This window comes from Polistes fuscatus, unplaced genomic scaffold (genome assembly GCF_010416935.1).
Source record: "Polistes fuscatus isolate 324 unplaced genomic scaffold, CU_Pfus_HIC Scaffold6, whole genome shotgun sequence".
Taxonomy (NCBI): Eukaryota; Metazoa; Arthropoda; class Insecta; order Hymenoptera; family Vespidae; genus Polistes; species Polistes fuscatus.
In genome coordinates, this window is record NW_025113140.1 from 1706277 (window position 1) to 1721720 (window position 15444).

General features: G+C 27.4%; 1 protein-coding gene across 8 annotated transcripts in view; it reads left to right on the forward strand.

The window, feature by feature from the left end:
- Positions 1 to 15444, forward strand: part of LOC122523004 (5-hydroxytryptamine receptor 1) — a 99596-nt gene that overhangs the window by 33656 nt on the left and 50496 nt on the right. For all 8 annotated transcript variants that reach the window (XM_043644511.1, XM_043644510.1, XM_043644507.1 and 5 more), the window contains one exon: positions 13602 to 13919. In XM_043644511.1, the coding sequence (XP_043500446.1) occupies positions 13782 to 13919 (138 nt within the window). In that variant the 5' untranslated portion in view covers positions 13602 to 13781. The remainder of the gene's footprint in view (positions 1 to 13601; positions 13920 to 15444) is intronic.

Sequence of the window (15444 nt, forward strand, 5' to 3'; positions counted from 1 at the left end):
TTTTTTTTTTATTTCAAATATTTCATCGTAATTATTTATCAGTGTTTTACTATTATTGTTATTATTATTGGATTGGACAATAGATAATGTAGAAATTAGTAATGGTTTATATAAAAATTACTTACAATAGTATATTCGTTATATTTGAAAATATTTCATATTTTATATAACACACAAAACGAATTATATATATTTTTTATCTTTCACTAACAATTGTTTTCTAATCCAAATATATATAATACTATAATATATTATTTCTTTTTTTATACTTTGATATCATACTTATTTAATATCTAATATAAACCAAATCTAAATTTTAATACAGAACTTTCCAATATTACTTATTGACCAATCCCATATTATCGTGCATCATTTAATTCTTTTTTTTTTTTTTATTTCAAATATTTCATCATAATTATTTATCAGTGTTTTTACTATTATTGTTATTATTATTGGATTGGACAATAGATAATGTAGAAATTAGTAATGGTTTATATAAAAATTATTTACAATAGTATATCGTTTTATTTGAAAATATTTCATATTTTATAACACACAAAACGAATTAAATTATATATTTTTTTTGTCTTTCATTAACAATTGTTTTCTAACCAAATAATATATAATACTATAATATATTCTTTTCTTCTTTTTTACTTTGATATCATACTTATTTAATATCTAATATAAACCAAATCTAAAATTTTAATACAGAATTTTCCAATATTACATATTGACCAATCCCATTATTCCCCAACGAATATGATCGAGATCATATCTTTACTTTCATATTGTTCAATCATTTCTTTCCTTTCTTCTTGTTTTCTTTTATTCGTTTTCTGGTATCATTGAACATTTATTACGATAGAAACGTTCATTGTATTTATACATACGTATGTAACAATTTGATCGTGTTTTATAAGATCGATAATACGATGTCCTCTTTTGATGAAAAAGTAGAACGGTAACCAATACACTATCGATATGTCGTTTAAAAGACAGTAAATGGTGTTCGCCATTTATCGAGTCTCTCTCTCTCTCTTTTTTCTCTCTCTCTACCCAAAAATTGTATTCCCTCATCATTCATCTCTTTCATACATATATATGGTCCACTAACACATACATACATACATTTATATATCTATTATATACGAGGATAGATTATTCCCATAGATATATATATATATTCGTACGTGTGTATGTTAAAAAAAAAAAAAAAAAAAATAAATATAAAATATCTTTCATACTCAATTTTCAGTCGGACGAAAGCATAATTGATCATCGGTAATATCTTTAATTAGATCACCCTTTGAATTCACCGGTACTGCTAGTACCTTTATCGAAAAGATTTTTTTACACTCGATCTATCTCGATATATATTATATAATATAAAAAGAAATTATTAAAATAAATTGAAGATGTGCCAATTTTGCGGTGTGCCGATTTTTCATATCACATTTTAATATCAGTTATAAATTTAAACAACAATATTTATTTTCTCGATTATTTTCATTCTTCGTTGATTTGTTTTCGTTTCGTTTCGTATACCGAAATAAACATCCCTTCCCTAATCTCTTTCTCACTTTCATTCCTACTTTAAAAGTGCAACGAATACACGAGTAAAGCTAAAAGGATTCGTGACAAATCGTATTACCTATGGTCTTCTCTCGAAAGATTTTTCTTAACCCGTCAAACTCCAACACACAACATGAAAGATTCGTGTAATATTAAATACATTTATTCGTAGACCTAGATATATATATACCTATCGTAATATAATTAATTATTAACACACGTGATATTATAACAAATGACTATTCTTTTTTAAATAATAATATTCTATCTCTATTTATTTCGTTTTATTCGTTCGAGAGTGTAGAAGAAAATAAGAACAAAAATAAAAACGTGTGTAGGAAACATTCAATTTTATTCGAATAATCGTTTCTTTTCTTCCCACCTGTAAATGTATAGGTAAATCTATAGGTTTTTGTAAAAATAATCACAATCACTTAGTTTTTAATCTAATATATAATATTGTATCTCGCGTGGGTAGATTACCCAACGATGTTTTTGAAATTGTTTATATTTAATTTTGTATTTATTACGCGAAATTTGATTTTATTTGTTTCAATGATTTTTTTTTTTATATTTTACTCTTTCTCTCTCTCTCTCTCTCTCTCTCGACTGGCATCGCCATTTTACCGTTTCCTTTTTTTTCTTTTTATTTTATTTGATATGCCCTTTAGGATTCAATAGTTAACGAAGTATTCTTCCTATCGAAATTGTACGCACACATTTTTTACAATTTATCTATCCGATAGATCTCATTCGAGGATAGTTATTTATGATTTTTTTATTTTAACGCATCGAATATCCACATTTTCGTTTTACGTTGCTTACCAATAACGCCAACATTCATTTATTATTTTTTTTTTATTATGCGTTATATATTACATTGAAATATTATATTTGCCATTTATTTATAGCAATTCTAGTTTCACTGATTATCGGTTGAATTTGATTTATCTCGTTATTGTCAATCATAAATTATTTCTATTTTATTTTCTCAATTATATATGCTATTTTTATTGGAAAATGAAATTATTTGTTTTTTTTTCTTGATCACACATTTGTAGGATTCGTGAAAAAATTGGGCCGTTGGACAGACTGGACCGGGACTCGAACCCGGATATCTTCCGCTTTCCGGGTGATATGATTGCTCTTTAACCAATTGAGCTATCCACGGCCCACTGTCCAATCTCCTCACGAACGCTCACTTAAGTGTTTGGCTTGGAGGTGCTCGCATCCCACACATTTATGTTAATTTTTATTTATTTGACTTTTTATATCCCTTACGTGTGATTACACATACGTATACGTATCAGGTGTTTCTATATTTATGTATATACTTGGTGTATATATAAATATGTAATATATTATATATATTTATGGTTCGTGTAGACATGCGAATACCCTAAGTGAGCGTGTCGATCGAATTCTGATATCCTATAACCCCTCGAAGGCAACCACGAAAACGTCGAATTTGTCATACGCTTTTCTAACTCACGTTAGAATACTCGATTGTTCTTTTGTCTTATCATTCCATAAAATAAAAAGAAAAAAATGATCTTTGCATTTGACATTTCTTACGACAATAATTCTTTCTTTCTTTCTTTCTATTTTTATCCTAGCCAAGTAGTATATTATAGTTTCTTACAAATAGTTTATGAAATAAGAGAAAGAATTTGTCTTTGCACAATTTTCATATATAAAATATTGCGACATTGAGATATTATTATTTTTTTTTTTTTACTTTATTTTCTTTCTTATATATTAATCTTGATTTTATATTTATTTTTTCTTTTTTATTTTTCAAGTAAATTCTTTTATCTCATTCGAATATTTCACAGTAGAGAGATTAATATTAGCTTTTATATTTTTTAATTTAACGTAGAACGATTGAAAAATATAAAAAAAAAAAAAGAAAAGAAAAGAGGGATGCTATATTTCGTTTCGAAAGAGTTTTTAATTAAATATTAAAATTAGATTCGGATATATTACATCTCCAAAAAATTATTTTTAATTAATTATTAAAATGCTGTGTCTTATTAAAAAAAAAAAAAAAAAAAAAGGATCCAGAGAGATTAATATTAATATTATTAAATAAATAATGAATTATAAAAGAGAGAGAGAGCACTTTGAAGGGGTGTTACGCTTGAATAAATTTTTAATCTAAAAATATAATATTACGGATATCAAAAAAAAAGAAAGAAAAAAGTAAGCTCGCGTGCTTTTTGTGTCGAGTAATAGGTGTTAGTATAAGTATCCTAACTACGGTGTACCTTAATACACTTATTATTATTATTATTATTATTATTATCCTATTAGATCGTGGGAGTATCCTTTTATAATATAATTACAGAAATGATCGATGGTGCTAACTTAATTTCATTCACCGTTCAACAAACTCTTGAATATCTTTTAATACTGTGGTATCACATTAAAAACATAATAAATATACAACGAAAGAGAGAGAGAGAGAGAGAGGGAGAGAGAGTAAAAAAATTTGTTAATTTGTCTTTGGAAAATTATCGTAGAAAATCAGGGATTGAAAGTGATACGAGTTGAGAAATATAAAATGTCAAGAAAAAGAAAGAAAAAAAAAGAAAGAAAAAGTATCTAAAGCAATATTTTTCTTAGCTCTCTTTCTCTTACCCCCCCCCCACCCCTCTCTCTCTTTCTCTTTATTTTTCCTCTCTTTTTTCAAAGCATTATAGCAATGTTGTTTATACATTGGATACAATCTGTTACTATAGTCCAAGAAAAATATTTACTATCAAACATTAAAATACTTCACACGTAAAAAGGGTTTTAAACGTTTTTATATTTTTATTTATCCCACTATCAAACTTGTTGAAAATTATTCTCACGAATGCGAGAATGTTAAAAAAAGAAAAAAAGAAATTAGTTAATTACGTTCATTGAGATATGAGATCCGTGCTAATTATCATACGAATTAGATATTTTTGTTTTTTTCAATGAAATCCAACTCATTATCACGTAACATCAATTTTCAAGTTATTTTTTTTTTAATTTTATCTTGCTAAAAAAATTAAATTAAATTTTTTATATTCATTATTATTATATTATTTTATTTTATTTTTATATATTTTTTTTAATAATTTATTATTATATTATTTTTATAAATATTCTATTAAGAATATTCGATTAATATTATTTACATTATTAAATTATTCTTTTTTTTTTAAATAATAACGAATACTTTTCTATTTTTTTGTTTCCGAAAATATAATATTATATTATATTATTGTTCCAAAAAAGAAAGTTTTCTTCTCGAAAATATTTTTCTACCATACATACCGTGTTTGACTTAGGTATGTTTGTTCTTCGGTTATACTAAAGATTACGTGAACGTGATCAAGTATGAAAACTATGATGAAACCACCTTGAAACATGGATATAATCGTGTGGAAGTTTTAGGGTAACGTAAGCAGTCATTTTATCGAAGACAAGACCCTCATACAGTTACTGTCAAACCAAGAACGTTAACTTAAGTTTTCTCGTATCGGAGAATAATCGATAACCTTTAATGAACAAAACTAAAGGTAGAGAGAAAGAGGAGGGGGTGGGGTGGGGGGGGTTTGAGGGAGAAAATGGGGAAGGATAACGAGACAAGTAAGAGAACAACATCAAATTTTAATCCCCGATCAGAGTTGGAACTTAACCACTTTCTCGAAATGCTTGAAATTTTTCAACTGACGATAAAATAATAATAAAAAAAAAAAAAAAAAAAAAAAACAAAAAAACAAACGAACGAACAAAAAATGGAAAGAGAGAGAAAGAAAAGAAAAGAAGGGTGGGGTGGAGCGGGGAGAGGCGGGGGAAGGGGGAGGGTTGGAAAGAAAAGTTCTATTACAGTTTGAAAAAGTAACATCTATAATGTGTTGAGATAAGAGTATAAAAGTTTGAATTTTTAACCAATGTTTTCTCGAAACGATCCAATAAGAAATAAGTATATAAAAGATGAATTTGTTGTTATTGTTATTGTTGTTGTTAATTTTGTAAAATTCCAAATTCTTAGGGATAATCGTTTAAAATAACGCGAATATATTATATAATAGATGAAAATGAGGTATTATATTATTTGCGTGAATAAAAATAAAATAAGTATAAGTAAAAGATGAATTTGTTGTTGTTGTTATTGTTGTCGATTTTGTAAAATTCCAAAATTTTAGGATAATCGTTTAAAATAACGCGAATATATTATATAATCGATGGAAATGAGGTATTATATTATTTGCGTGAATAAAAATAAAATAAGTATAAGTAAAATATGAATTTGTTGTTGTTGTTATTGTTGTTGATTTTGTAAAATTCCAAAATTTTAGGATAATCGTTTAAAATAACGCGAATATATTATATAATCGATGGAAATGAGGTATTATATTATTTGCGTGAATAAAAATAAAATAAGTATGAGTAAAAGATGAATTTTGTTTGTTGTTGTTGTTGGTTGTTATTGTTGTTGATTTTGTAAAATTCCAAAATGTTGGCATATCGTTTAAAATAACGCGAATATATTATATAATCGATGGAAATGAGGTATTATATTATTTGCGTGAATTTAAATAGATATCTAGCTAGGATTTCGTGGGATTTCTGTCAAAATGGCATGGGGTTAGGCGTTATCCCATCTCTACCCCGTCCCCTTCTTCACCCCTCCCCCTTGGCCCCCGATCGATCGGTATTTGTCGCTTACGCACTCGTCGTTCATGTCCACGTGTCAATCGAAATTCTCTATCTATCTCTAACCATATAGAGACCGTTCTATAACAAATTTTCAACTTCCCGTCAATTCTAAATTCTCCCCTCCCCCCCCACCCACCCCCACCCCAACTCCCACCCCAAACTCGACACGTAATTTAGATTTTACTTGTTTAATATCCTTACTATCGTAAATCGTATTATATTTATTCGATGATTAATTTAATAACTCGTTCCGAGATTATATTTTACTTTATTATTTTTATTATTAGAGATAAAATATTATTCGAGATGAAATTTGTAAATATGTATATATTATTTTAATTTGTATCGAAAGAAAAAAAACATTTTTTCATACTATTTATTTATATTTTAAATATATATAAAAAATATATATCTATATACAATTTTATGTAGTATACTTTATTAAATGAATTTTAATTGAAAAATAAAAATGCATATTTTTAGTGTTTTATATTTAAAATAAATAATATTAATACAATGTGATTTATTAATTTATTCTAAATACTTGATTTATTTCTAATTTATATATATCTAAATCCCAATACACTATTCGAGTGTTTTATATTGAAACATAAATAAAACCTAACGTTTTTATTAGCATCAAAAACAAATAAATCTCATCGACATAAAACTAAACGAAACACAAGTATTACAAGTATTAGCATAACAATTCTTTTTAGTGTTGCAGAATCACGATTCTACGATACATTTCGATCACATACGATTATCCAGATACAACAAAATTCTCTATTTTCCAGAAGTAGAAGAAAGAAAATGTTTAGGAACGAAAAGCTAAAATAGTCAAACGTAAGAGTGGTGGTAAAATGTGTGTATGGGTTGAAGTATTAAACTTAAGTAAGTGAGTAAGTGAGTGAATGAATGAATGAATGAATGAGTGAGTTATCTAACCGATAAAAGAAAATCACAAAGTATCTTGTCATTCTTTCAAAAGAAAAAGATAGATAGATAGATAAATAGAAAGAGAGAGAGAGAGAGAGAGAAGATTCGTACAAAATCGGTTATTTGTGTCGTTCGAGTAGCTTCTTTCGTGACTTAGGAACGTTAATTAACTCCTTACTCCTCTTAAGACCATGATTAACAATGACGGTTACCTTAGAAATCGCATCGTATCAAATTTGGATTACTCTTTTAAACGCGAACATTCTCTTAAAAGTCTTCTTCTATAATATCTCTATCCACTTTATATCCGATATATATATGTATATGTGTGTGTGAGGGTGGGGGGTGTATACCGGGTGTTTTATATAATAACTTTGATACATTTTTATTTCGGAAATACGTTCGAATAAAAATGATTTGATTTTACGAACGAAACTAAAACATCGTGTGACATATATCTTTTTTTTTTTTTGTTTATTTATCGAATTCTTTCAAAGTTATTTAGATAATTAATTTTTGCATTTGATTCTTATCCTATCTCCGAAAAAAATAAAGGGGATAACTTTTAGACGAAATATATTTGAAGGAAAGTAAAGTATAGGATATATAAAAATAAATGTTCGTATAATTACACTCGTTTTGTGCAGATCATATGTGTGTGAGGGGGTGGGGGGTGTATACCGGATGTTTTATATAATAACTTTGATACATTTTTATTTCGGAAATACGTTCGAATAAAAATGATTTGATTTTACGAAAGAAACTAAAACATCGTGTGACATATATCTTTTTTTTTTTTTTTGTTTATTTATCGAATTCTTTCAAAGTCATTTAGAGAATTAATTTTTGCATTTGATTCTTATCCTATCTCCGAAAAAAATAAAGGGGATAACTTTTAGACGAAATATATTTGGAGGAAAGTAAAGTATAGGATATATAAAAATAAATGTTCGTATAATTACACTCGTTTTGTGCAGATCATATGTGTGTGAGGGGTGGGGGGTGTATACCGGGTGTTTTATATATAACTTTGATACATTTTTATCTCGGAAATACGTTCGAATAAAAATGATTTGATTTTACGAACGAAACTAAAACATCGTGTGACATATATCTTTTTTTTTTTTTTTTGTTTATTTATCGAATTCTTTCAAAGTTATTTAGATAATTAATTTTTGCATTTGATTCTTATCCTATCTCCGAAAAAAATAAAGGGGATAACTTTTAGACGAAATATATTTGGAGGAAAGTAAAGTATAGGATATATAAAAATAAATGTTCGTATAATTACACTCGTTTTGTGCAGATCAAACAGAATATAAAATGGTAAGATTAGATGGAAACGTTTGATATCTAGTTCGAAGGTATTTATCATTCAAATCGAAAAGAAATCGAATCTTTATAACCGAATCTTTATGGAGAAAATCAAAAGGAAGGAAAATCGTTGAGCCTATAACTTATATATTTATATATACAGGGTGTCTCAGTTATAATACGATACATTACTAAGATCATTTTTATTTATTATTTGTTCGACCAAAAAATGTACGTAGGATTCCTTTTGAAAAAGGAGATAAAAAACACATCGATAATAACCATGGATCTAATACCTCGTAAAGAAGAAAAAAAAAAGAAAGAAAGAAAGAAATAATTTCGATGACAAGTGTAGTTTTCCACGTTGATATAAAAAAGAGTAACACTTTGGTAACATTTCTAATCTTTCAATACCATCGATTAAAAAACAAAAGGAAAACATATTGACGATACCATTTAACCTTAGACACCCTATATATATATATATACCTATGCTTTTCAGTATAAAAGAGAAAACTAGGAAGTTGCGAAAGAAGGAAACGAAGGATAGCTTGAGGGAAGGAAGCAACGTCCTGGATAAATTCCAGATATCGAGTGCACACAGAGAGAGAAGAGAAAAAAGAGGAAAGGAAAGGAAAGGAAAGAGAGGAAGAAAAAAAACAAGGAGAAGAGAAAAAAGAAAATAAAAGATCTTCTGAGTACGACGTCGGGAAATTGAGAGTTTACCGTATTATCTTTCGAAAAATCTTCCTTACTGGCTTCTCTTTCGTTTCTTCTTTCCTTCCTTCCTTCCTTCCACTATTTTTTCCGTTTTTCCTCTACTTCTTACATCTTCTTACCTCTTCCTCCTCTTCTTCTTCTTCTTCTTCTTTTTTTCTCTTTTTTTTTCACACTACATCTTCCTCTACTTCATTTTCTTTCTATCTTTTCAACCGGTAATCGAGAAGAAGAAGAAGAAGAAGAAGATGAAGAAGAAGACCACTTGAGCCTTGAAGAACTAAACGAAGTTCTTTCATAAATCCTTTACACTTCGATGGACTACAGTAAATCCTCTTTTTCTCTCTCTCTCACTCTTCCTCGCTTTCGAGGATCATCATCGATTTCTTTTTTTTTTCCAGATCGTTTACGATATTTCCTGACACGTTATAAAACGATTTTGTGCTATCAAAGAATAAACATCTCATTCTATTCGTAGAATTACAATTTACGTTGGTTTGGTTGGTTGGTTGGTTGGTTGAAAAAGTTTTTTCACTTAGATTAATTTATTTAAAAAAAATGTATTTTATTTTGTAACATTTAAAATATTCCAATGGAAGTGATTTAGAATGAAAACGAAAAGTCTGAATTATTTTTTTGTTTACAATTAATAATTATTCAAATCAATTGCATACACAATTATTTTTATACCAGGCGTAGATGTACGAGACTGGAATTTTTTTTTTTGTACAAATTACACGTCCGTTCGTCGTTTGAAAATGATAAAAAATACTGTATACGTAATTTATGTTCTTTTTTTTATTCTCGATGTAAATTTAATAATTTTTATCGATAAAAGAATAGAATCGAAATTTGTTTGTCGAACGAAAAAAAAAATCGTACGATCAATTACTATCGATCATTATTATTATTATCATCGTTTCTTTTTTCTAATTGTAATGATGTATCAATATATAACAAGTTGTGTTAATTAAACGTACTTCGATGTACATAAAATAAGATAATTGTATATAGGTTCATGCTTACGTGAATATATATTCACGTAAGAGAGAAAGAGAGAGAGAAAGAGAGAGAAAGATAGGAAACTTTGGTCTAATCTCATGAATATCGTCGAGAAATGCAAATGGTGTTTTCCAACGTTAAAGCGAAGTTTCCCCATGTTGCGTTTGCGTTCGCGTTTGCGCCCTATAGAAGGGTTTACCATCGATAATTGCTTCGCATACCGCACAATCTGCAAGCCGAGTTTCTCCTATTAATGATAACGCATCGCATTACTTAAGTATGCTACACCACGCGTTTCTTTTTATCTTTTTTTTTATTTTTTTTTTATCACACAAACCCTTTTCTTCCCTTCGTTTGCGTTTACTTGTGCTTTCTAAACGTTCATAGGAATTTTATTCGCGTGTTAATGGTGAATATTATTTTCAATTGCGGTTTATTATTCTTCGAGGGTTTATATTTATATTTATTTAATAATAAATAATTTTGGATTGGATCATAAAATAATATTAGATCATTATAATAAAGTATTCATCTTCTTTGTTTTTATTCGTTTGTTGTTGTTAATAAAATGTTATTTATATTTCTTCGTAATAAAAATTTATATATTACTATGTAATAATAAATAATTAATAAATAATTAATATGTAATAATAAATAATAATAAATAAGTAATAAATAATTCTCGTATATTTGCAATAATTTATAATGTAATATAATAAAATGAAAAATAAAAACCACAAAGAAGGGGTAGATAACTGTTTATATTTATATTTATTTAATGATAAATCATTTTGGATAGGATCGTAATAAAATATTAGGTTATTATAATAAAGTATTCATCTTCTTTGTTTTTATTCGTTTGTTGTTGTTAATAAAATGTTATTTATATTTCTTCGTAATAAAAATCTATATATTACTATGTAATAATAAATAATTAATAAATAATTAATATGTAATAATAAATAATAATAAATAAGTAATAAATAATTCTCGTATATTTGCAATAATTTATAATGTAATATAATAAAATGAAAAATAAAAACCACAAAGAAGGGGTGGATAACTGTTTATATTTATATTTATTTAATGATAAATAATTTTGGAAAGGATCGTAAAATAATATTAGATCATTATAATAAAGTATTCATCTTCTTTGTCTTTATTCGTTTGTTGTTGTTAATAAAATGTTATTTATATTTCTTCGTAATAAAAATCTATATTACTATGTAATAATAAATAATTAATAATAATTATATGTAATAATAATAATAAATAAGTAATAAATAATTCTCGTATATTTGCAATAATTTATAATGTAATATAATAAAATGAAAATTAAAAACCACAAAGAAGGGGTGGATAACTGTCTGAAAGGGAAAGAAAAAAGAACAAGAGTGAAAGAAAAAGAAAGAAAGCTATAACAGTTTATTCTAAATTCGATAAATTTAATCTACGACGAAAGCTTTCTCCGTTAAAGCTGCATAAAAGGAAAAAAGGGTCTCTTGATTACGCAAAGAGTTTAGAATCGGAAAGTTTCGGAAAGGGGGGAAAAATATAAAGTTGCTTGAAGAAAATTTCGTTGTAACTTTTACGAAATGTTGTTGGGTTAAGTTGGTTATTATTATTATTCGCTATTTCTCAATTCGCACAGTTTAAAAGTACTCTCACGTTTATAAGAATGTCGAAAAGTACAATTTTTCGATAGAATTGCGATTATTTGAAAAAGTTCATACGTTTCCAAAATATCAATTTTTTTTATTTTATTTCTTGCATTCAATTTTTTTTTCTTTTTCTTTTCACGCGACTCGTAAAAAAAGGGTTCAATCCTTGGGTTGCATATATATATTTGATTGCATACGTAAAATAAAAAAAAAATATAAAAGGATAAAGTGATAAAAAGAAAACTTGAAGAGGGCACATTTTTCGAAAAATTGCTGCTACAATCCGCAAAATTCGCGAAGATTATTCCAAAACTCGTGGGTAGACTTTTTTCATCCAAGGAAAATCCGTGAAAATCTCTCTCCGCTCCGCTCCGCTCCGGCGAAAAGCTTTGGAAAAGAAAAGCTCTCTTGATTACACAAGAGTTTACAATCCTCGAAAGTTTTAGAATTTCGAAAGGAAATTTGCAGTGGCTTTTACGAAACCGGGGATAGTGGAGAAAGATTCAGTACTTTAAACCGGTGTATAGCGTTAAAAGTAGTCTCCTTAATGGTTAAAAATAATGGGAGTGGGGGGAGGGGGGTTCAATTTAAGAACTTTTCTTAAATTAATACGAGAGAAAAGGAAGAAGAATTTAAAGATGTTTTAAAAGGGATATCGTTTAGTTGGCTAGTTTTTTTTTAAATATATATATGAAAACAAAGGAATAATAATAATAATCATAATAATAATAATAAGAAGAAAAATAATAAAAGGGGGAAGAAAAGAAAGAAATATAATTAAAACTAAAACTCGAGAAAATTTATTCCGAAGTATAACAAGAAACTGTTGGGTATATGTGTGTGTTGGTGAATTCTTTAATTCCCCCCCCCTCCCCCGTTCCCCCGCACCTTATTCTTCTCTTTTTCTTTTATCTCTCTTTCCCGCAACGAGGGAAAGAATAAGAAGGAAATAAAAAGAGAAGAAACTAAACAAAAACAAAAAATACTTCACCTAGACTTGTTTCCTTTAAAATTCATCATACTTTTATTATTTTTTTTTTTCCCCAAGCAAACGCATACACAATAAACCATTTTAATATCCTTTGAGTTATAAACGTTGTTCTTATTATGGAACGCTCATATTGCAATCATTTTTTTCTTTTTTTCTTTTTTCTTTCTTTTTAATCGTCAAATACGCGTATGAACATTTACAGCATTTCTTTTAATATGTTTTTTTTTATATTTTAATATACTGTATATAGATTCAAATACAAAATTATTCAAATATATATATATATATATAGATATATATATATATTTTTTATATATTATATTTTATATAATAAAAGAATAACTACTATTAATAATAATAATATTTTAATAATATATATAATAATAAATATTAATAATTTTAATAATTTAATAATAATAATATTTTAATAATATATATAATAATAAATATTAATAATTTTAATAATTTAATAATAATAATATTTTAATAATATATATAATAATAAATATTAATAATTATAATAATTTAATAATATTAATATTTTAATAATATATATAATAATAAATATTAATAATTATAATAATTTAATAATAAATATATTTTATATATTAAAAGAATAACTACTATTGATAATACTAATAATAATAATAATAATTTATTTGCCGTGTATTATTGTTGTTATTATTATTATTGTTGATAATTTGCAGGTGATCGTAAAAGGGATATCAAGGGATATCATCGAATCAAGGGGTTCGAGGTAGAAATTCCCATGTGCGTTCGTAGCAACCGTGGAAGGCCACCACGGTCGAAAAGAGAGAAGGAGGAGCATGACGTAGTAATCGGCGAGGGGGGCCCTTGGGATGCTCCTGACTTTTGGTTAGGGTCGTATGGAGGGGAAGGACGAGACCAACCCGGAAGAAATTCTATTTTTCAATCTAACCACCACCACCACCGTCGCCACCAACCAAACCAAAGATTTATTTCTAACATTTCCTGGCAAGAATTCACCTTACACGCCACTTCAGGTATATTCTCTCATTTTTTTTTCAGGTATTTCTTTTTTTTTTTTTTTTTTTTAAATTAATCTCTCTCTTTTTTTCTTCCAAAGGTCTCAAGGGTAGATCGAATATATTAGTTCGTATTTCTTCTTCTTCTTCTCTTCTTTTTTTTTTTTTCTTTTTAGAGAAAGTGGGGAAAGATTTTGTTCTCGTTGAGGGGCTAATTTCTTTTCTTTTCGTAAAAACTCTTCGTTAAATTATAAAACTCTCTAGGTGAAGTGTTTAAATAACAATTGATTTATAAAATTCACCTTTTGTATCAAAATTGTTTATTCTTTTCGAATTCATTCATTCATTCATTTCATTTCGTTTCGTTTCGTTGTATTTAGTCGGTTAAGATTGATAATATTTTTCATCGCGAATTTAATTTCAAAACGAGAATCGTATTGCACATTTTTTTGATCGAAACGTTTGATATATATAAAAACAGATACTATTTGTGAAATAATTTATACATAGAATATTAATTAAATCTTTATTTTAATAATCGTTATTCGATAAACAATTTCTTTGAGGTTAGAAACTTTTCAAGATGGTTTCCATACTAATGGAAGATCAATTTAATAATTGAAAGAGTTAGATAAAGTTTTGAGAAATACTCTTGCATATTATAGTTTCTCATTTGGTCTAGGTCATGGTCCATTAGTAAGTCATATAAAATATTGGTGTATATGTGTGTGTGCGCTTGTGTGTAGGAGAAATACAACGATAAAAGGGTATGGCTAAATTCTCAACGGGAAACTGTTCCTACGATGAAGATAGTAATAAATTAATAGATTCGCGTTCTCCTAAAATACAGACGCTACCCAAGAGAGAGAGAGAGAGAGAGAGAGAGAACAGGTAGAACAGGAGAGACGAATGAACGTTCACCTATTTGATTAATGGATTGCACCTTTGTGTTTAAACTTTATCGAATGTAACGTAACTTTCGATGTTCACCAAAGACTTAATCTATCTCTCTTTCTCTTTTATTTTCCTCGAACTTTTCTATACTTGTATCACAGTCCGAGCAAAGTTAATTAATCGAAATTGGAATTTTGTACGATTCCGAATAGAAATAGGGGGGGCAGGAGGAGAGGAAGGGGAGGGTGGGTTGATTAGGGAAAGAAAAAAAATGTAAAAGAAATTTCCACGAGATAGGATTTTTCTCTCTCTCTCTCTCTCTCTTCGTTCGAATTTCGTTTCTAATTTTTGTATCTTTTTTTCTTTTTTTTTTTTGTCGAATAAGAGATAAAAGATTATACACAGATAAGGATGGAAACAAAGATATATAAGGGATAAAAGAGATTAAAAATCTTGGATCAAAGAATTTCGTGCTTGGTAAATCAGAATTGTGTAGGGTGTTGTTTACCGGAACGTAGGGGAACGGAACACCCTTTCAAAGGGGTGTTTCTATCTCTCTCTTTCTTTCTTTTTTCTTCGAATCGTTTCAAAGAATGAAAGAGAGAGAGAGAGAGAGATATAGAAAGAGGAGTCAATAGGGTCGACTGGT